The sequence below is a fragment of the Nicotiana tabacum genome, chromosome 3 (assembly GCF_000715075.1).
Source record: "Nicotiana tabacum cultivar K326 chromosome 3, ASM71507v2, whole genome shotgun sequence".
Taxonomy (NCBI): Eukaryota; Viridiplantae; Streptophyta; class Magnoliopsida; order Solanales; family Solanaceae; genus Nicotiana; species Nicotiana tabacum.
In genome coordinates this window covers 204,196,085-204,219,677 of record NC_134082.1, presented here as the reverse complement: position 1 = coordinate 204,219,677, position 23,593 = coordinate 204,196,085, and the positions used below count along the sequence as shown (strand labels likewise).

The following is a 23,593-nucleotide window of genomic DNA, read 5'->3' as shown; positions in this document are numbered from 1 at the left end:
TAATTAAAAAAAAATCTATTTTCTTTGATTTTACAGGAGCAATTCATATAGGGCACGTGCTCACACCTCAGTTTGTGTGTTAATACTCTAAAAGGTGAGGTTTGTTTAGGGAGAGTTGAGGATGTGTGAGTTTGGGTTCCACAATGGCCAAAGTAAATTGAGAGAGTTCTTTGATGTAATGAGTCAACTCTTGATGCTCTTGTGTCACACTTGATCCATAGTTTTTCAAAGTTTAAATGTTGTTAATGATTCATTCGTATTGAGGGCAGTTGTTAGTCCCAATTGATACTTATTGAGGTTATTTTAGGATAGTTGGACATACTTGGATTTTCCCCTTAGGGGGTGGGTCTTATTTTGTTTGCTAGAGGACAAACAAAGGCTTAAGTTTGGGGGAGTTGATAAGTAGAGATTTTAACGAGTTTTATGCTCCTTCTTGCTTATGCTTTGATTATAAATCGTTACAAAATAGTCTCAAAAGGCTCATAAGTTGTGTTTGATTGCAGGTTTGATCGACAAAGTGACGAAATGTCAAAGATTGACTCAAAAGGAGTGAAACCTACTCAAGTATCAAAGACAAAGTAAACTGAGGGCAAACAAGCCTAGTGCGGACCGCACAAAATGGAATGCAGCCGCACTACGTGATTCAGAGAGATGGCAAGATCAAGCTTCAAGCAACGCGACCGCAGTCCACACTGCGCGGCCTATGGTGAAAGTTCTGCGGCCGCACTGCCTTTTTGTACGGTTCGCGGAAGAGGTATTCAGAGAGATGACAAAAACCAGGCCTCAGGCAACGCGACCGCAGTCCACATTGCGCGGTCCGCGGTGAAGGTTCCACTGCCTTCTTGTGCGGTCCGCGGAAGAGATATTCAGAGAGATGAAAAATGCCAACGCGGTCATTACTGTGCGGACCGCGACAGCTGCCTCCGCAGCCGCTGTCCATTTTACACAATCCGCGGAGCCCAAGTCAGAGAACCTAGAATTGAAGTCCAAGAGCCTAGCGCGACCGCGGTCTATTTTACTCGGCCCGCACTGACCTCGCAGGGGTATTTTTGTCCAATTTTTTTAGCCTAGTATAAATAGAACAATTTATCATTTTTAGGGTATCAGATATATCCAGAACTTAGCTGCGCTCGTGGGAAGTTCATTTGTAGCCATTTTTGGCATCTTAGCTTCTAGTTAACGATAGATTCTTGTATTTTCATTTAACATTTAATTAATATGCCTTGTTCTTCATCTATTTCTCTATTTTCTTCTTCAAGCATGAGTAGCTAAACCCATTAGCTAGGGTTGTGGCTCAACCCTAGTGTGGGTAATTGATGGGTGCTTCCATCTATTGTTAGATTGACTATGGGTGTTTGTTATTTGGGTCAATTTTATGGTTTAATCTATGAATTGGTGGTTGCAAACACTGGTTTGTGCTAAGTTGACTTGGATCTTCTTGAGAAAGAGAGCCCAAATCTCCAAAATTGATCCAACAAGGAATTGGGATGGACTCAAAAGAATTGATAGTCCCAATTAAAGGGTTAAACCTCGAGAGAATAATTACCCCATTTGAACCCTAGTTGCTTGAGCTAATTTGCCTACCCGTTTGGCCTAGAGAAAGTCAATTGGGTAAAATCACTCTCTCTACCAAGAGGTGAGAGTGGGTAAAATTGTGCAACGGTTATAGCATAAGCCCTAATTATGTCAATCGAACTTTAGTAACTTCTACCCGTCAATTAGCCACCTAGGTAATGTCACGACCCTAGTGCCTTTCTTCCCATTAGATACAACTTAACAATTATCTCGTAGCATAATCTAGTTTCAATTAATAGCTTGGTAATAGTAGTTTATAATCTAAAAACCCAAAAATGTATGGAAGTGACATTTAGAACAAATACACACTTCTAGTCTAGATAGATACTCGACTCCATTCCTAGCTCCCTATGGAAATCGATCCCGACCCTCATATCGGGTAAAAGCTATTGCGACCTTCTCTTCCTACTTTTTAGTAGTGTGGAGTTTGAAGCGATCAGTACCCGAGATCGAAAAAGAACTATTATTAAAATCAGGTACATTATTGGGGGTGTGAACCCTCTTCACAGACGGTGCTTCGAATGTGAAGGGGTCCGGGCTAGGCATCGTTTTGAAGCCACCCACAGGTAATACAATTAGACAGTCAATCAAAACTTCAAAATTAACTAACAACGAGGCCGAGTATGAGGCCATGATTATAGGTCTCAAGATAGATAAGAGCTTGGTAGCGAAGGTCATCGAGGCCAAGTACAACTCCTAACTTGTGGTAAATCAAGTCAACAGAATTTTTGAGGTTCGAGAAGATCGAATGCAGAGGTACTTGGACAAACTACAAGTGTCTCTACATCGATGTAAAGAATGGACCCTGCAGCACGTGCCTCGAGAACAAAATATCGAGGCTGATGCCCTTGCAAATTGGGGTCATCGATCGAAGATGATGAACTTAGCTCGGGGAAAGTCGCACAACTTTCAAGGTCAGTAATCGAAGAAGGACACGCTGAAATAAACTCCACAAGTCTAACCTGGGATTGGGGGAATAAGTATATCGAATACCTAAAGAATGAGAAGCTTCCATCGGATCCTAAAGAATCAAGGACTTTACGCATGAAGGTCGCACTGTTCACTGTGGCCGAGGATGGAACACTGTATAGGAGAACGTTCGATGGACCGTTAGCGAAATGTTTGGGACCAGGAGACACCGACTACGCTCTACGGGAAATTCACGAGGGCACTTGCGAGAATCATTCTGGTGCCGAGTCATTGGTTCACAAAGTCATCAGAGCAGGATACTATTGGGCCGATATAGAAAAGGACACTAAAAATTTGTTTGAAAGTGCGACAAATGTCAAAGGTATGCGCCGATGATCTACTATCCCGAAGAGCAACTCCACTCAGTCATATCCCCATGGCCGTTCATGAAATGGGCGGTGGATATCGTCGGCCCTCTACCATAGGCCCCAGGTAAAGCTAAATTCATTTTGTTTATGACTGACTATTTTTCTAAGTGAGTTGAAGCACAGGACTTTGAGAAAGTCAGAGAAAAAGGAGTCATAGACTTTATCTGGGACCACATTATATGCCGATTCAGAATGTTTGTCGAGATCGTATGCGATAACGGAAATCAATTCATCGGCAACAAAGTGATAAAGTTTTTCGAAGACCACAAAATAAAAAGGATCCTGTCAATGCCATATTATCCTAGCAGAAACGGACAGGCAAAATCGACAAACAAGACTGTCATCCAAAATCTAAAGAAAAGATTGAACGAAGCTAAAGGAAAATTGAGAGAAATATTGCCCGAGGTACTTTGGGCATATCGAACAACATTGAAATCCAGTACGGGCCAACACCATTCTTTCTAGTCTATGGTGCCGAAGCTGTGATCCCAGTCGGAATCGGGGAACCTAGCTTCAGGTTTCGGTATGCAACGAAAGAGTCAAATCACGAGGCTATGAATATGAGCCTCGAATTGCTAGATGAAAAACGGGAAGTCGCCCTCGTTCGAATGGCCGCACAGAAACAGTGGATCGAAAGGTATTACAATTGAATAGCCAATCTTTGACACTTTAAAACCGGGGACTTATTTCTGAGAAAAATTACCTCAATACTCGAGACCCAAACGAAGGAAAACTTGGCCCGAATTGGGAGGGACCAGTCCTCGATATTGTCGGAAAAGGATCCTACAAACTTGACACGATGGACGACGAACAATTACCAAACAATTGGAACATACCACTCCTCAAAAGATATTACTGCTAAGGTACGACCTTCTCCGTTTTCATTTACATTTTGTACTAACCAATTACATGTGTTCAATGGAATACATCGAAGGATTCTTCATTGCAAAGTCCTTAGGTCTGAAAGCACGCATTGCACTCTTTTCCCTTAGGTTGGTATTTGTCCCAAGTGGGTTTTTCCGGCGAAGTTTTAAATGAGGCAACCATTGTTCGTGCTAACTTAGAACAATTCAACAGTATCCGAGGCTTCTTTATAATCAACCTCCAATAATTGGGGGGAGGGGGGCATCACCCTCGGATGTAAACTTTGTTACAAGGAAGATACTTCGTGTCAATTGGGCCCCGATAGATTAAATTTTGTAAGGGCCAATGGTCAAACGAACCATGCCCACATAGATTACTCGAGCCCTAAAGGCAAACATGTATGCATGTATAGTCTATTGAGAGAAGTACTTTTTCCTTGCCAAATATTTCATGCCTTAGGGAAATTTTTGCTTTACAATTTCATACCTTTGGTTTATTGTGGAAGCATGCTTAAGGGCCGATCACAACTGAAGATCAAACAACTTACCCCATACTCGGGGACTGTCGTCAAAAAAATCGACGTAATTTTCAACCCTCGTTTTAATAGGCCACGGCCACCCCACTCGGGTACTAACGCTTCGAACAAGTTCGAAGTATAATTGAGAAATAAGCCAAGGAGGAAAATTTCAAGTTAAAGGCTATGGAAAAACTAACACGGTTCGGAGACGTTTGAATTCCGTAATAAAAACAGGCCTTCTAATATCTTCACAAACCGGTTAAAAAGGCTACCCTCGGTAAAACTACAAAAGGTTTCAATAATATCAACCCTCGAAAATCTTAAAGGGGTACCGGATTGTTCGAACTCTTGAACAACCTTATTTCATGCTAAGGCATAACACATTTTTATATGATTAACTTTTTTAAGCCGAAAAAGGGAATGATCCATTCTTTTGAGGCTATATCGGCCTAATTCAAGAGCCTAAGGGCCGTTCCATTTTTTGAGTTCGAGAAGTCATCCTCACTCAACTAAAACCTAAGGGTCATCCTACTTCGAGTTCCAGCAAGTACTCACTCGATTATAAAGACTACGCTAGTCCGACTTCGATCAAATTGCCCAAGCCTCGTACTTATAAAAGTTTTCAAGGCATGGATGAAACAGAATTTTCACAAGGCAAAAATTAAAATAAAGACAAGTTAGAGAAAAAAGAGATCTTTTATATATATGAAAATATTTACAAGGACCGATCAGGATCCTACACAAAAATTCAAAAAAGAAAAATCCTAAGTGCCTAATTTTTCTCGAGGCTACATCTTCGTCATCAAGATCTTCTCCGCTTTCGGATCCACTCATGCTCCTAGACTCATCATCATCGGAAGAGACCAATGCTCTGGCTTTGGCTTCGAGTTCTTTTGCATTTTTGATTACTGCAGAGGGATTGAAGCCACAGCTGTGGATCTCCTCAAGAGTTTCTCTTTGAGACTGGCACTTGGCATGCCCGGCAACCCGATATGCTCGAGTCTGAGCAGTGTTAGCAACTTCCTTCGCTCGAGCTTGAGCGATTTCGGCGTCAGATCGATAGATGGCCACGATTGCCTCAGCATCAGCCTTAGCTTTCTCAGCCTTAGATTTTGCCACGGCAAGCTCTATGGCCAACCGAGCCTGGAGCTCCTCAATTTTCTTGGCTTTTGCCAAGTTCCTTTCTTTCAGGCTTTGAAGTTGATTTTCAGTCGGCGATAACTAGGCTCGAGCAGTCTCTTTCTCTAAGGCAAGGCGATCCATATTTTGCTTCCACGCTATGGTTTCCATCCTCATTGCATCTACCTCTCCACGGAGTTGCCCGATCGTCTCGTGCAATCGTTGGACGTGTGAGGTCGAATTGTTAACCACCACTCCCGAACTGAGGACATGAGCTTCTAAGACTTCATTTACCTGCTCGGTTGGCTTGCTCTGTTCTTGCTGAGCCGTGGCTAGTTCAGCTCGGAGGCCTTTGATTTCTTCTCATTTCTGCCCAATAAGGAGTTTAAGGGCACTCTTTTCCTCGGTAAGCCCTCAAATATCGGTCTCGTACCAGCTCAGTTCTACTCGAGATTTGGAAAATGCCTCCTGATAAAGCACCAAAGCCTACACACAGAATAAAAATAAATTAGACAAGAAGGGAAAAAACACAAGTGTGATATCAACAAGGGGAATTAAGGCTTGCCCGATCCAGAGCCTGTTGTGCCTCATTGAAGAGACTCGGCACTCCACCCGAATCTTTCTTTGATGTTCCCAAGTAACCTGAGCTAGAGACGTCCTCTATCCCGGCAAATAAATCATGGAAGAGATCCTCCTCTCCGTGAGCTCCCTCCCCATGATCAGCTCTACGGTTTGGGCATCGCATATCAAAGAATCGGAAACTGAAAGAAACGAAGGGGAATCTCCGATCGCTATTTCCCCCGAGGATCTTTTGAAGCATCGCCCCCGTCTTGGGGAGCCTCGAGCTCGGCATCCATCTCCTCTTTGCCCCGAGGAAAAACACCTTCGACTTCTTTCGGCTCGGGGACTTGGGCCGAAGCCTCCTCCTCGACCTCATCGAGCTTAGCCTAGTCAGTATCGGTCCCTATTGGTTCCGAAGATTTCCGAGCCCCGGTGCTAGCTCAAGTATGGGAAAGTAGTCCTAAATCATCTTCCTTCCCTTCTTCTTGTTCACCCTCTTCGGGCTCCTCTCGTAGCCTGAGGACTGAGTCCATTGACAAAGGGATGACATCCCCCTTGCGGGTTCACCTCTTTTTGGGCCTTTGCTCGTCCAAATTCGTAGAGCTCAAAACCTCTTTCCTTTTCCGCTCTTTCTTCTGTTTGGAAGCAGACGGTTGGGGAAGGTTCTCTACATCACCTGATGGGGGCCTCATTGGCATATATTTCCCGAGACCTGTAAAAGAAAGACAAGTATGAGGAAAAATTCAGACAACGACCAAAATTATCAAGATATGCAAAGACTTACCGTGGCTTCGGCCCTCCCACCGACCCCTCGACAATTCGCACCATGTGCGCTCAGCCTGTGTCGACGTCGACACTAGTTTCCTGACCCAGTTGTCTAGATGGGGGATCGCACCCGGTATCCAGGCAACGGCTGCGCCAAGTAAAACGTCAGTAAGAAAGGATGAAAAAGAGAAGATAATAAACAGAAGTTAAAAAGTGGAATTGTACTTATGTTCCATATTCCATTTCTCTGGAAATGGCACGCTCTCGACCGGGATCAAGTCTGAGGTCTTCACTGGACAAATCGCCCCATCCATCCCTGGTCCCTATCCTCATCTGTGCTCAAGATGACCGCCTTCGTAGACCGACGTTGAAGGTTTGTTAGCCCACCTCGATAAAGTCGGAGGCTATACAGACGAATGCGATAGTAGAGGGTGAAGGGAAGCCCCTCGACTTTGCTCACAAAAAATCGAAGCAATGTCACTATCCTCCAAAAAGAAGGGTGAATCTGGCCGAGGGTGACCTCGTACTTTTTACAGAAGTTCAAAATGATTGGATCTCGAGGACCGAATGTGAAAGGGTAGGTATACACACTCAGAAACCTCTCCACATACGTGGTGATCGACTCTTCAGGCGAGGGCACCACCACATGTTTATCTACCCAGTTGTAATCCTTTTTAACTTGGTCTAAAAGGCCGTTGGTGATTGTGCACATGTACCTCGACATCGGCTCACATCGACCCAGAATCGAGGAGGTCTTTTTAACTTTGAAGTCAGAGTCAAGGACGCACAGCGGAGGAAAGAATTCTTCAGGGCGTGGTTCCACCACGGGTTGTTCGCTGGCCGGCTTGGACGAGGAAGCTTTTTCCTTCTGTGGAACAGTTTTTTGACGTTTTCGCCATTTTTGGGTTTGAGTTTGAAGAAGAAGAAAAAAATAGGACTTGGTGTTTTGAGAGAAGGTTGAAAACAAAACTTGAAGATTTTGCAGAGCGGGCAAACTTAAAAGGTGTAAAAAGCTTTGGAGATTAGAAGGAATTGAAAGTAAAATTTGAATAAATAAGAAAAGGGCCTATTTATGAGTGTCGCGGCGGCGGTTCGAAACCACTAGTGGCGGATCATCAACTGGCACGCATTAAATGCCTAGGGAACTGCACCGACGGGATATTTCGGTCACCTCTGCCGCTTATGTCACGGTGGTGACGTCTTGATAAATCGGGGTATAGGTCGAAGGTTCAATTCGTTTCTTGTCATTACACTCCAAAAAACGAGAGGACTATCTGTATATGGTTAAAATCGGGACTGATTTATCGAGACCGGTGTGAAGGATCGAGATCGATCCTGTAATAGATCAGATCGAGGCACGAGGATAAGACACCGAGTTCGGATTCGAGGTACCTAGCAAGATCGAAATTGACAATGATCGAGGTTGAGCAGGACAGACATCAAGCAAGACCAAACGAAAAGGCGAGATATCCGTGTCTGGTTGAAGATCGTGGCGGAAATCTCGGAACAGATCAAATTAAGGGCGGTTGTTTAGTTAATCATGGGATTTACTACTATAATCAGAATTGTACCATAGATAGGATTTCTCTACTATATAAAGAGGGTTCTAATCATTTTTAAGATACATTTTTGTTCCCACGTATCAAAGCAATATAATACTTTCTCTTTAGCTCATATTCATGTTCATCAGCTTGTTATATTTTTAATTGCTCTTATACCAATCAGTTCGAAAGTATTCAAACTCGAGGGCTGAATTCCATTCAAACACAGATTTGTTTTATCTTATTGTCCATTTCTATCACTAATCTCTTCGTATTCATCAATTGCTATTAGGTAAAATCATGTGTCCTTAAAATCACATTATAAGTTTAATTGTTTTTCAATTTTAAGGGTAAACACACTCATTATAAAATAATAAAAAACAATACTTTAATATTCTCTGAAGATTCTTGTGTTATATACATACAAAATATACTTTTTTTAGATTTGATTTTAATTTTTCTCCCATCGAATATCATCGAATTCAATTCCATTTTAGTTATCTCAGTTGCATTTATTTACTCAAATACTATTATATTTCATTTAATACTATTGAATGATGTCTTCTTAATTTTTGGGCCATTAAATACTATTGTTGCTATACATTTATTGATATTTGACGTAATTTGTGACACTTTGTCGGGAAATCAATTAAACGGCATTTTGAATATTAAAATTGGCTAAGATTAATTCTATTCTATTAGAAAATCTAATTATTTAAACCTAGATTTAAATGTTTGATTAAACCTAGATTTAAATGTTAGATCAAACAGGAATAAACACATTGATTCCGCCAGCAGAAACCAACTGCATAATCCTCCCTATAGGTACAATACGGAATATTTCGAAAAGAACAAATAACCGAAAGATACCAAAGGAGATTCTTGAAATTTTCGGATAGAGTATAAACCTGCGAATTGATTACTCAAAATCCGGAAAAAAACTCTCTATCATAATCTACAGAAAAATAGAAAAACCTTGATCCAGGAAATCAGTTCAAGTTACAAAAGAAACTTAACGACGATGGTAAAGCTCAATTTTTTGAAGCTTTATCGCGCTTTTTGGGCAAGGCCGTCATCCCATTAGCGGCGCAGGATTGACAACAATATGCCTCAACGGGTTTGCAACATCACTGCCACCAGCGTGCTTGACAAACTCGGCTGGGGAGAGGAAGTTACCATGACAAACACAAACTATCCGCACTTCTTCTCCCTTTTTATATCTGTATAAGAATCCTTCAATCTTCTTGCCGTTTGGTCCGTCACCTTTTGTCGAGACACAAGGCATGTTTAACATGAAGTTTTTGATCATTTCTTTTGTTTCCTTGCTAGCATTTCCATTACATATGCTAGGTGCTTTTTCGCTTGTAGTTTCGGGTTGTGCAGCTACCGGTTCCTGTTCGTGCTCTTGCTCTGCAGACTTAATGCTAGCGGGAATATTCGTCCCGGTACAGTCACTTGGCCCTGCAATAATTAGATGCAAACATGGTCAGTTCTTTCCTGCTAGAATTTAATAGCAAGGGATGGACAGTAATGATAATCTATCAACCACATGACTTGAAACAGAAAGCATAGCTTAGTTCAAATGTTAACAGCGCAAAAAACATCGTGACAGCGCTGTTAACATAGTGTTGGACGGATCAAATTCTACTAAAACCTAGAGAATCTAACTCCTTCCCAAAGAACACAGAGGAGCATGTAAATCAATCAGCACTCTATTTCCACTACTGTCCCAAGCAATATAACCAAGTATCAACGTTAAGTGGTCATGTATCGAAATACCCTACACCAAATCAGCACGTAGGATCAGCTCAAGGAATACTAGATATCAGGAAGTGAAACAAAGAAAAATGGCAGAGAAAATTTCCACAAACACCAGTAACATTGCCAGACAGTGAATTTAGGTTTAAAAAACAGAGTTCCTAAACAACTCCAGGTTCGGGGAGTTCTCCTGATCTTTTGACACATTAACCAACTTATTTCCTAGATAGGAATCTGAAACCATGGAGATATTGTCATCCATATTCTCTCTTAGTACATTGCCTAGAGCAGATACCAGACCTTTCTTCCTGAAAATCTATGTTTTCACGATTTCTGAGGGAGAATAATAAAGAATTTTTTTTTTTATCTCAACTCATTTCTTCTCACAACCTCCCAGCTTGGACTATATAGACAGAAATTTGACCATGTCATCTTTGAAATAAGAGCAAATATGCATATCTATAGTTGTCTACCAATTTTCCGGATACTTCTGGCTCTCCAATGGAGGTGGCAAAAACCAGATTCAAGATGCCATGCCTCAAATATTCCAATACAAAAGCACAGTCAAGTCTTATTGCACATTAAGGAGCTACTGAAGTAGCATCCGCTCTACTGCATTCTGTAATGATGACATTCTTTTAAGTCATAACTTGACCTAAATGTTAAGACACATAAGTATAACTTAGCTAGTGTTTGGACATACATTTGATTGGACATACATTTGACTGAAACTTGAAAAAAGAGTTTTTAAAATTGTGTTAGAAAAATAATTTTTGAAAGTTTGAAGTTGTGTTTCGACACGTATTTTATTTGGAGAAAAGTTCGAAGTTTTAGAGTGAAAGAAAAATTTTCAACCAAAAACCGCCATAAACCAGTTTTTGGGAACTTGAAATTTTTTGAATTTCTTTCCTAAAAAACATGATCATATCCCACAAACAATGTTTTCAATTTTTTTTTTGAAAAAAAAAACAACAACAATGACCCAATAAAATCTCATTAGTGGGATGAGGAGGTAGTGTGTACGCAGACCTTAGCCCTACCCGAGAGAGCAGAGAGGCTATTAATGAAGCAAAAATTTATGGCCAAACGAGAGCTTAGTCACAGCAAATAACGAAATGCTGCATTAGCACACCTAATTGCTTCACTGGATCTAAAATAGATTTAACTTTAGAGACATACAATTTTCGTCCTTTGGAGTTCTTAAATGGGAGTCGAGGGTCTATCGAAAACATCTCTATCCTTGTAAGGTCGGGGTAAGGTCTGCGTACACACTGTACTCCCCGAACCCCATTTATGAAATTATACTAGGTTTTTTGTTGTTGTAGGAATTCTTAAATGGCTTCAAATAGCCGCGTGCTAGTGGTCCAGGACACCGATCCTCGGCTACTACCAGCCTAAGTTCAGCAATAAAAATTCACCACCATTGCTAATAAGATAAGATACTAATGAAAAGCATCTTCTCAAAGGATTCCACTGGGCAAACCAGCACAACCAAATATCGAATGGCAAATTCAGAGGAATACACATTAACAGAAACGGCACATAAATCCTTAACGACTATAAACTAGAAAAAATATTATGCCAAAAAAGGTACTGCATCTAATTTGGAAGAAATCAAGAAATAAATTTAAGGGAAACAAGGAAGAGAATCCAATTTCGTAATACTGTACCTTGAATGGGTTGACTCCCTAAATCAGAAATTCCTGAAGAACCACTGCCCTGTGAACCCATCGACCCTTGTGACAAGGGCAACGAATTCTCATTATTAACATAAATAATATTTCCAACTGAACCCTGACCATTACTATAACCATTGCCATTTTCTTCGCGATTCTCCTCCAAATCAACCGAATCTTTCACCACTCTGACATTCTGTAATTTCTCCCATCTCTTCCTCTTTGCCTCCAAACGCCTCAGCGATTGTATTTCCTTCCGTTTTCTGCACTCCTCCTCTGTTTCAACGGGTAACGAACACGTCCTTGCTAGAGTTGCGTACGAGCCAAAAGGAAATCCACGGCTATTATTACTGTCCTCACCGTTAATGAACACAACGTTATTGATTGAAGAAGAACGTTTGAGTCTTTTAGCTCTTTCTGGGTCCACACCAAATCGGCCGTTTAATGAAAGCCCCAAGCTCAGCTCTATATCATCTTCATCCTCATGATTCTCATTCGGAGGAATTTGTTGCAATTTCCCTTTAAAGTTGTTTCCGTTCATGAATTTATGCAACAGATCTCTTGAAAAACCATTCATTTGCATTGAAAGACTCCTCTTTCCCCTATTTTCTTCAGTTTCCGCCATTTAACAAACAAAAAAAACAAACCAAAAAACCACCAAATCTTCAAGACCTCAGATGAAAAACTATGATGATACTCAAGGAAGACTTAAAATTCTGAAACTGAACAAATTTTATATTTTAACGAAGAAACAGAAACTTCTGTAGACGTGAAAGAATGTAGTTGTCGGAGTTCCCAAATTCACGGGGAAAAAGTTTCGCCGGCAATAGAGTTAAACTTTAGCCATATATGGGACCAGAACAGAGGAAATAGAAAAACAGAGGAAAGAGAACAACTTGAAGAAACCACGACTAGTTGATATTATATTAATTGGCTATTTTAGTCTACGTAAAAGTCGAAAAGACCCTCAACAATGAAACGTAAACGCACCAGAAATCGACACGTGGTAGGCATGAAGAGTCCTCTTTACCCACGTGGTTTAGACAACCTGGTTTAAAGGGACGACACCAAACATGCGTAGTCACCATCCCTTAAGGTGTCTCTTCATTAACTGCAAACAGAAATAAGGCCTAAAAGGTAACCGATGAAACGGACACGTGGCTGTTACTGAGCTGTTAGGATATGGATATTGGTTGCCACGTGTCGAGAAATCTCGGATTCGTAAAAGCCGCGACGATCTCCATCTAGAGCTTTTTCCTTTTCCTTTGTGGTCACTCACATTCCTTTACCGGGAAGGTTTTAACGTAAAATAAATACTCCCTCCGTTTCATTTAATTCGACATGGAATTTAAAAAAAAAAGAAGATTTTTTTTGAAATTTATGATTTTAAAAGCTTAAGAGATAAAAAATTTATGGGGCTATGATATTTGTACGACTATAAAAGTTTCTCATTAAAGGTAAATGGATAAAATAAAAAAATTTAAAATTAAATTATTTTCAAATTTAAAAATATATTATTTATTTTAAAACAGACTAAAAAAAAGTATCTCGTTCAATGAAATGGAAAATATTTAGCCGATGTTTTGGTTGACACGTGGCGCATAGATTGACCTATTGAGGATACCTTTTTGCAAATGCTTCCTCTTCCAACTATTTTATCGGGAATAGCTATTGACGTGTATCACTGTCATACATGGCTGAAGTTATTGACACGTATCAGTTTTGGCAATCTTGTATTTTCTGCCCCTACTGAGGCTTTAGCTAATAACGGCAGGTTTTCGTCTCTTCTTTCATTTTTCTTTCTCCTGGCACTTATACCGTAACGTGAAAAATCCAGCTGGAGCCGTTGGATGAAACATAATACTACTAATTTTTTTTTATTTTTTTTCGGTTCCGAAACTTTTTCTATTACAACTTATGAAATAAAATTTAATTATTATTTGTAAAGATTTATACAGCTGTCATTAGAGATTCTGACGCGTAGCTAGAGTCAGCTAAAGGAATTCAAATCGAACTCCATTTGTAAACAGTTATTTTTTGTGTAAATAAGGGAAGAACAAACTTTTGTTTTATATAAATTGTTTAGTCTTTTTTGACATGAGAAAATTTCTAGTAATGTGATTATATAATTCAAAAATTATTTTAGATCACAAATTGTAATTCAAATTATGACAATTTAGTGGTTTCATATAGGAATTCGGGACACCGGAAATTTCTTATAATAATGATTCTAAAAATTATTTTATTTTTGAATAATAACAAGTCACATATCTTCCAACGTGTAAACACCAACTCAATTTCAAATTGGAACATACCCATTGCTTTTTTCACAAAACAATTAAAATCCAAGTACTAGTTTGCTAATTCAACCACTTTCTACTGCATAGTGCCTAGAATGTAATTTTTATAGCAATAGCGCATCCAAAAAAAAGTATTCTGGTGCATTAAGCTTGTATAGGTCAAAATCCGATGATAACAGTCAATCAAGTCAGAATCTCGCCCCGATGACACCACAATCCGAACTTGGGGTCAAACCATCGACAGCATATGTCAAGGCGTTACTGTACTTAAATAATGACGAAAAGGACCGTCGCAGAGGATCATGTTGGTCAAAAACCACTGAATGAAAGTTCCAGGAGCTACATACACGGGGAAATTTCTGGAAAAAGGGGGGCCTGGGCTATTCCTTTCTACTCTTTCTCTTGCAATTTCTACTTTTATGTAAGCTAATCTTGTCTTCTTATGGAGGACAAGATTATGATATCAATAAATATGAGATGCCCCTACCTTTCATTCTTTCTCATATTTTACTTGTAGATCTGAAGTTGATTATGCTAGGCTAAGATTTATCTTCTTTATTATCGATAATCGATATTGGTAAAATAGTCTCAAACGTTTTTGTTCAAACAATTTGGCACCGTCTATGTGCGCCAACTTCCTAGCCTCCTTCAGATCCAAAATCGGTGAAACATAATCACCCACTAGAAAGAGTGGTAAATAAGCCTCACATGCTAATCTAGATCATGATGCTACATAAAAACATAAGTGACAACCAATATCCGCGCAAAACCCACAAGAGGAGACGACACCTACTGCGCAATCCTACAAAAGAACGGGCACACCCCGCCCTACTCTGACATTCCCCCATATACTGGATGATCCATGAACAAACTAAAGCAAATCCAACCCACGCGGAGCTTGGGCATTTTCAAAAAAAGAAAGGAGAGCTGAATACGGCCCCCGAATCTAAAAACCACCAGTCCATCAAACCATTTACATGCAAAACGGAGCAAGCAACGCCATAAGGTTACCCTCGTTCGTCGACTCATTGGATCGAGGTAAGAAAAATCTCATTCTAGTTTACCTTTTGTTGTTTGCTTAAAAAGGAACACAAGCGCCCGATGGGCAAGCGAGCAAAAGAACATCCCAACCAGAGAATGGAAGGAAAACTACTACAGAATAACTGGAATATCGCCCATCTCACACTTCAACTTCTGGAAAACGACGTCCTTTGAGTCGTACTCCCTTTCCCACATCCAGGTATTGTCCCTAGTGGTTTTCTCGGGGAGGTTTTGAACAAGACAATAAGGGGGACGTCACTAGGTTCAAGGGATAATTCATCGCCCCGCCTACCGACGAGCCCTCCAGGCCTGACGATGAAGGGGCTAGGCAGGGAAATTCCAATATATACATGAAACGGACATTAGCAAAATAGCAACGTTTTATACTCTCCGACATTACACTCTCCAATATAAACAGAATTAAACAAACTGGGACTCACCCAGGAAATGCAGAGAGTAAGAAATATTGGGACTCCCCTAGAGGATACCCGAAACTCTCTAAAAACTAGGACTCACAACGGGTTAACATTTCGACATCAGCTCGAAATCACACCCATATGGCAAAGGGCCATCGCCAATAAGAAGAATTTGACCTCACTCGAATCATATTGGGTTAACATTTCGACATCAGCTCAAAATATGACCCCTAAAGCCAAGGGCCATCGCCAATAAGAGGAGTTCGACTGCGCTCGAATCATATTGGGTTAAAATTTCGACATCAGCTCGAAATAACACCCCTACGGCCATGGGCCATCGCCAATAAGAAGATTTCAACCTCGTTCGAATCATATTGAGTTAACATTTCAACATAAGCTCAAAATAACACCCCTATGGCCAATGGACATCGCCAAAATGAAGATTCGACCTCGCTCGAATCATATTGGGTTAACATTTCAACATCAGCTCGAAATAACACCCCTACGGCCAAGGGCCATCGCCAATAACAAGAGATCAACCTCGCTCGAACTGTAGCGGGATAGTATCTCGACGTTACCTCGAAACATTCCCACGTCAAAGGGCCATCGCAAAAGGAAAAATTCGACCTCGCTCGAACTCAATAATGTCTTTGCAGCTATCGGCCGACGTCGTGCTTTTTTTTTACTTGTTAAAAAATTGATTTTGCTACAAACATCAAGTTCGACCTCGCTCGGATATGTATAAAGAAAGAACAACAACTTCGTCTGAATCGAAGAAGACTCCATTCGGACTCACGATGAACTCCTACTCAGTCCGGTTGGTTTCCTTGAAAATTAGGAATCCACCATATAAATATTCGAAAGTTTACGCCAAAGATATGAAAAGCGAAAGGGGGAAAGATACAAAAGATGTACAACGATAAAAACTCCCTTATTTAAACAGTTGCGCCAATGGCCGCAGAATATACACGGCTAAAACCGATCCAATAAAAAAAAAATAGGGAAGGCAACAACACAAACGACGACAAACAAGAAAAGACAAAGATAACAACTTTCTTTTTACTCGGTGCCATCACCGCCGTCCTCCCCATCACCATCTCCAGGAAACTCCCCCTCAGCATCAACGTCCTCGCCAGCCTCCGATGTCGCGAGATCATAATCACAATTAACACGAGTCTCTCGTGCCTTCGCCCGAGCACCTTCATAAGCGGCCTCAGAAACATTGCCCGCATCCTATAAACTCTTACTAATGTCCCATTGGGCTTCGGTATGGACCTACAGCCCGTTCAGATTGTGAGGAATAACGGCAGAGGCAGATTCAGCTTGGGCCAACAATTGCGCCTTTTCGTCCTCAAGAACAGCGACCCGATCTCCCAAGGTTGAAGCTTCCCGGTCAATTTCGCCAATATGCTCTTCGAGCCTCGCCTCCCTAAGCATAGTCGTCGCCCTCTCAGACTTCTGTTCGGATTGAAGAATGCGGATAGTGTCCTCCAACGCCGCCGCCCTCGCTGAAGCCACCGCTCAAGAGCTTTCTACACTCTCCAACTCGGAGACCTTCATCTCTACCTCAGCCAATTTCCCTATCCACTCGGCACTCAAAGCCTCAACTCTGATGGCGCTCTGATCCAACTCGGACTGCAACGACTGCACCTTCGCCTGAAGATGCTCACACTCTGCGATAATCCGCTTTCCCAACTCAAGTTCTTCATCCTTTACATGAAGTTGCTTCTCAAGCTCGCTATTCTTGCGGATAGCCTGCATCAACTCCTAATCCCTCTTCTCCAGTTCCTCACCGAGATATTGATTACCCGCGTTCAACTTGAGCCGTTCGTGCATATCACGACACTTGTTGTGGTAGCGCCGATACTTCTCCAACATCATCATAAAAATCTTAGCCCGAGTGTCGGCCCTGCGAGCACTTTCGATCTCTACCATGTACGTCTGAAAACCAAAAAAAAAATGGAAAAATATGGTAAAGGTCAAGGTCGCCAAAATAGAAGGAACGGAAAAAGCAAAGAAAAGAAACTTACCCTCAGGCCCATAGCGGCCACTTCATGCATCAAATCAACGTCACGGACGTCCCGAAGAGCCTCGCATTCAGCGGCGGAGCACAAAAGGTCAAACTGCGGAACTAACTCCTCTGTGTCCCCCAGGAGGTTAATCTCCAATGGTATATCGAGTATACCGGACAGACCCCCCGCCGTTACCACCGTGCGGGTAAGGCCCTCCTCGAACATTCTGACATTATCAGGATCAAGATCGGATTTAGACTCGTAGTCGTCGACTACGACACCTTTTCCTCTCTCTGCGGCTGAAGAAGAAGCACGACTCGGTCTGGAGGATGAAGGACCGGCCAAAGTGGCAACAACGGCCTCGGAATCCTGACCTTCCGTCGCAGAAAACTGTTGGTCAATCAAAGCGGCCGAAGTTTCTGCTGTTGGATTGGTTACGATCACCGGGTTTACCTCTGCGGTCGGATTAGCATCACCGTCCATTTCAGTTACCACAAAGGGAAGGTTGCCCTCTGAATATACTGCGGCTGGGGGAGCCATCTCGGACTCCACTCGCCGCCTCTTTGATGGACCCTCCCCGTTCTCAACATGGGAAGACTCACCTATTGAGCAGGCAGTCGGAGCCGGAATCCTAGACTGGGAACATACCTATTGCTTTTTCAGAAAACAATTAAAAACCAAGTACTAGTTTGCTAATTCAACCATTTTCTACTACATAGTGCCTAGATTGTAATTTTTATAGTAATAGCGCATCTGGAAAAAAAAGGTATTCTGGTGCACTAAGCTTGTATAGGTCAAAATCTGACCATAGCAGTCGACCGAGCCGGGATCTCGCCCAGATAGCGAAATAGTGAAAGGCACCACGACTGACCTTGGGGTCAAGTCATCGACAACATGTGTCAGAGATGTTATTGTACTCAAGTAATGACAAGGAGGACCGTCGCAGAGGGTCATATTAGTCAAAGACCACTGAATGAAAGACTCCAAAAGCTATATATAGATGTGGGAATTTCTAAAAAGGGGACTTTTCACTCGACTCTTTCTCCTACAATTTCTACTTTTATGTAAGCTAATCTTGTCCTCCATAGGAGGACAAGATTATGATATCAATAAATATTAGACGCCCCTACTTTTCATTCTTTCTCATTTTTTACTTGCAGATCTGAAGATGATTATGCTAGTCTAAGATTTACCTTATTTATTATCGATAATTGAGATTGACAAAATAGTCTATAAATTTTTTGTTCAAACAAAGCTCCCGCTATGCGCAGGGTACGAGGAAGGGCCGGACCACAAGGATCTATTGTACGCAGTCTTATCTTGTATTTTCTGCAAGGGGTTGTTTTCACGACTCGAACCTGTGACTTCCTAGTTACATAGCAACAACAACAACATCAACAACAACAACAACAACAACAACCCAGTATAATCCCACTTAGTGGGATCTGAGGAGGGTAGTGTGTACGCAGACCTTACCCCTAACCTAGGGTAGAGAGACTGTTTCCAAATAGACCCCCGACATCCTTCCCTTCAAGAACTTCCCACCTTGCTCTTGGGGAGACTCGAACTCACAACCTCTTAGTTGGAAGTGGAGGTTGCTTACCATCAGAGAAATCCCTAGTTACACAGCATCAACTTTACCAGTTACGTGAAGACTTCTTTTTGATGGTGCTAATTGAATATTATAATCTTTATTCTTCAATAAGAAACAATATGTGACGCTTCATTCAAATTCGTAAAACACTTCAACGAACTTTTGGTTAGTCAAAACCTTATCTTTTGCTAATTTATATCCATATCGTCTTTGGAATATTACAGTAGTTGAAAGAAAGACAACGTTGTCTAAAGTTATGTGAATGTTGATGCGCAAATACTTGTGTTTGAGAATTGACAAAATAAAGTAGTGTAAGAAATGATGCTTTTACATATGTTGTAGTACAAGAAAAGAAAAGATAGCCATTAGCCAATGTGAGAGGGGGCAGAGGGACAAAGGATTATGATACATACAATGAATAGAAACCACAGAATAAAAAGTTGTTTTAGTGGCTCGTCACATGAGCCAAGTGGGTCGATTAGACTATTTATTTTTCACCAGCAACTTAGATCCATCAGCACCAGCTTGACAGACAACGTTGTTTTCATTCAATTTTATTTTTCTTTCACTTAGTAAATGTTTGATTTTCTTGCAACTTGCTCTTGGTCGGTATTACTTTAAAGCAACTTGCTATCAATTATGTCAATTCCCTAAAGACGGATAGACAATATGTATTTTCTAAGCATTTTGCTAAATTTATATTAGTGTACGTACCTATCTTGTGTGTCCTCAATAATGCTTGCCCTACTTTTGTTGGTGTGTACTTTATAGTATATAGTTCACAATTTTTTTTAAAAAAGATTAATGTGGTAGGATTGAAATAATAAGGTGTCATGCGAAAACTAACAAAAGCGTAAACTTTGAACAATGATAAATCATACAACAAAAGAGAAATATATCAAAAGAGACATAAATATTTAACGTGGTTTGGTCAATTGACGTATATCCATAGGCGAAGATGAACAATTAACTATATAAAAATGAGTACAAAATATCGAGAGAACAACCTCGCAAATACAAGTGATATGCTAATACGTGTCCCAAAATTCTCCTCATAAACAAAACTCTCAAACCATATAGCTACATTGTGGATGTTGCAGAATGAGAAGAAATGATCTTCAATTTATTTATAGAAGTTCAAACTTTTTCCTCCAAGAAAAAGACCAGCCAAATATTAGATTTATAATTTCCTTTTGGGAAAAGAAAAAAAATAAATAGTTATAGTATACATGTTGTCCTTTCCTTCAAGAGATAGGAAAACAAAATATAATAAGAAAATCAGAACAAACACCTAACACAAGAAAACTAATTGATTTCGACAGGATTATCGTTGAACTTTAAGAATGACTTTGTTTTAAAACTATGTAATAAGCTCCGGTTTGGACATAAATTTTTGCCATATTTTCATATATATATTTTTTGAAAATATTATTTGTTTATGAAATTTAATTAGTTTAAGAAAAAAATAATTGGGGAAAAACCTTTCAAGTTCCAAAAACTAGTTTGGCCTAGCTTTGAGTGAAATTTTTTCTTTCACTTATAAAAATTTGATTTTTTTTCAAGTAAAATATATGCTCAAACATAACTTTTAACTTTCCAAAAAAATTCAATACAACTTGACTGAATTTATTTTCCTTCAAATTTAAATAAATTTATGTCCAAATGTTAGTTAGATAGTTGTTGGTATCTTTAGATAGAAGAAAAGCAGAAAAAGAAAGGAAAAAAGGGTTCAAAATTGAAAACAAAGCCACACACGAGTAAAAGGAATATGATTATGGTAAGGGAAAGTGGTCCAAAAAGAATCTCCCAAAAATACGCTAAGGATAAAAATCAAGAAGGAGATCTATAGTGGACCCCCGGAAAGGACTGCAACTTGTGATTTCAATCAATTGTTGGGCATTTACACGTGGAGGTTGGAGTATACGTGGCGCAAAATAATTAGCTGCTAACAGCTAGACCAGCAGCAAGTTGCTGAAGGCGACGTGGCTAGCGGAAAAAGTGCTCGCGTCACACACGAGTCTTGTCAGATAAAGATATAAATATAGCAACTTGCTCGGGTCGGGTATTCTATAATCCATAAGCGAGTACAATTTTTTCGTGCCACGTGTCTATTTTTGCCAATTCTTTTTTGTGCAACTTGACAATATTTTTTACTGTAATTTTTCACCTATTTCGTTTAATACTTATACAGATATATATAAATATAGCAACTTGCCATTTTTCGTTGTGTTTTTTTCTCTCCTCTGTTTATTATAATTATTCTTTCACCTGTTTAATTTTATATTAATGTTTAATTAAAACCTGAAAATGAACGACGTGGCTAGTGGAAAAAGTGATGCGTTACACTACTTTCTCCCACATATGCCTTTTTTTTCTTCCAACACACAGGTCTTGTCAGATAATGAAGATATAAATACAGCAACTTGCTAGATTCGGGCAATTCTACATTCCTTAGTCATACAATAGCTGTGTGCTACCTCATCTCAACTCGACACGTGTCCAATTTCACAATATATTTGTACTCCTGTTTGGCAATAAAAGTTTTTCATTGTGATTTTTTCTATTTCCAGCTGAAAACTTCGTCTGCTTACAAATACCGAGTACGATTAAATTTGTAATCAATACACTACATCTAATTTAAGTTCGTATAGCCTAAAATTCAAACTAAGAAAAATCATAATATTCTTTTTAGTAATGCTACACATAATCTTGTCTTTTACCGATTATATACAATGCAAGTTGCAACGAAAAGTTGTATTGGTACTAAACATTTGAACTTCTCTCATTTAATTATAGTTAATTATATTTTAATTTTAATGTATGATTCATCATTTTCGAAAGTGCTACAGGTCCATGGTAACTCTTCCCCTCGACGGTACCAATGTTTGTATGTTTCGTTTTATGATTTGTACTTGCCAGAAAAGGCCTACCTGGCGAATATGGGTACCCAACTGATTAATAACACAAGTAGCAATTTCGTTTTATGATTTGTTCTTCACTTTTGGTCGGCACCGATGGAATTCAAAGTTCAGAAGATAAGAATCTTAATGATCTATTTAATGACGAGAGAAATATATCACCGGAAATAGTTAATATGAGATTTTAAAAAAAGAAGTAAAATTTCACTTTTAAAGAAAAAGTGCAGTATATGTTTGATAAAATAGTAACATATAAACAATGGTAAAGTGGTTATACCATTGTTTGCCTCTTAAGATCTTTATTGTTTAACTATTGTTAGGATTACAAAATTTGCGTAAGTTCTTGAGATATAATAAATGACCTTCGTTGCTTTCTGCTGAATAATCCTTTATATTCCTTTGTTTCCTCACATAATTAACACACCATAAGACTAATACTTTGGCATTTGAATTGAGTTCAGTTTGATTTTTTGAAAGTTTTTGAAGAGCATTTCTGAAGAAAGTTTTGTCTGCTTAAATGGTTTTTTTATAAAAAGTCGTTGGTGAACATTTCTATTAGTTTGTTCCAAAAACTTACCTTAGTCGTTTATTTGACTTCCAAAAGCAAATTCATATACGTACTTACCAATTCTAAAACCAACATTATTATTCTTCATTTCTGAAACACTTATTCAAAAAACAAAATTAAAATCTAAACGACGGAATGAAGTAATAAAAGAGTGGCAATTCTTAACGAAAAACTGGAGGAAGAAATCGGTTCTCTTAGACTTAGCTTCGTCCCAAAAGCCAAAATGATGCAGCAGATGAAAGAGTCATTAGTCATTACACACAATTAGCTGAAATCTGAGCAAGGAATCACTTAAAGCATTCACTAAAGCCTTTCTTATATATGTATTGGGAAAAATTACATTTATATAAAGATGACGTGTCAAGACACGTGAACTGGTCAAATAGTCAAAGAATTACAATTAATCAAGAGGCACGAGCAGCAATAGAAACGAGCAAGGACAAAGGAAGAGGCACGGGTGGCCGTACCTGTTTAAGTCATTTATATCCAAGAATCAAAAGGAATGGATCTGGCCATAGTAAAGAGCGCAGATACAGAATTTGGCAGTCATTAAATACTGGATACGTTAGAGAATTTGTATTGATTATAATAATTATGTAACGTAGCATTCAATGTCTTTAATTATTCATAATAGCCTCATTATGATTTGGGGAAAACGCATATCTTCAGGATACCTATAAAAGGGAGGTATCCGATCAATTGTAGGGACAAGAAATATCATCGGAATATACTTTGATTTACTTTTTTCTCTCTTGATTACACTCTAATTACTTCAAATTACTTTCCTTTGCATATTTTTTGATTATCAGTAACCCGTGTTCTTCTAAATTCTAGCTTTGACTAAAATTCTATTTTTTGGTTAAACAAATTGGTTCTGTTACCGGGAATCTGATAATCTATTTTCTTTTCACTTAACCTTCCTTGTTGCATCAATTATGTCGAATAACAATGACAACACCCCAGGAAACCAAGAAAACCAACAAAGCCAGGGAGGTCCACATAATATTAACATTCAAGTTCCTACTCCGCAA

At 39.6% G+C, this 23,593-nt stretch overlaps 1 protein-coding gene across 1 annotated transcript; it reads right to left on the bottom strand.

Annotated features, from left to right (window-relative positions):
• Positions 1–9,144: 9,144 nt before the first annotated feature.
• Positions 9,145–12,793, bottom strand: LOC107788629 (ninja-family protein AFP3). Its single transcript, XM_016610319.2, has 2 exons — positions 11,708–12,793; positions 9,145–9,740 (listed from the first exon to the last, which is right to left on the bottom strand). The coding sequence occupies exons 1-2, from the start codon at positions 12,336–12,338 to the stop codon at positions 9,352–9,354; spliced, it is 1,020 nt and encodes a 339-aa protein (XP_016465805.1). The 5' UTR covers positions 12,339–12,793; the 3' UTR covers positions 9,145–9,351.
• Between the last annotated feature and the right edge of the window lie 10,800 nt (positions 12,794–23,593).

What these genes read in the sequence shown, in the direction of transcription:
- LOC107788629 (XM_016610319.2), bottom strand. Translation starts at nt 12,338, where the DNA reads ATGGCGGAAACTGAAGAAAATAGGGGAAAGAGGAGTCTTTCAATGCAA. An exon ending in AGGGAGTCAACCCATTCAAG is followed by an intron (nt 9,741 to 11,707) that starts GTACAGTATTAC and finishes TAATTATTGCAG; the next exon opens with GGCCAAGTGACTGTACCGGG.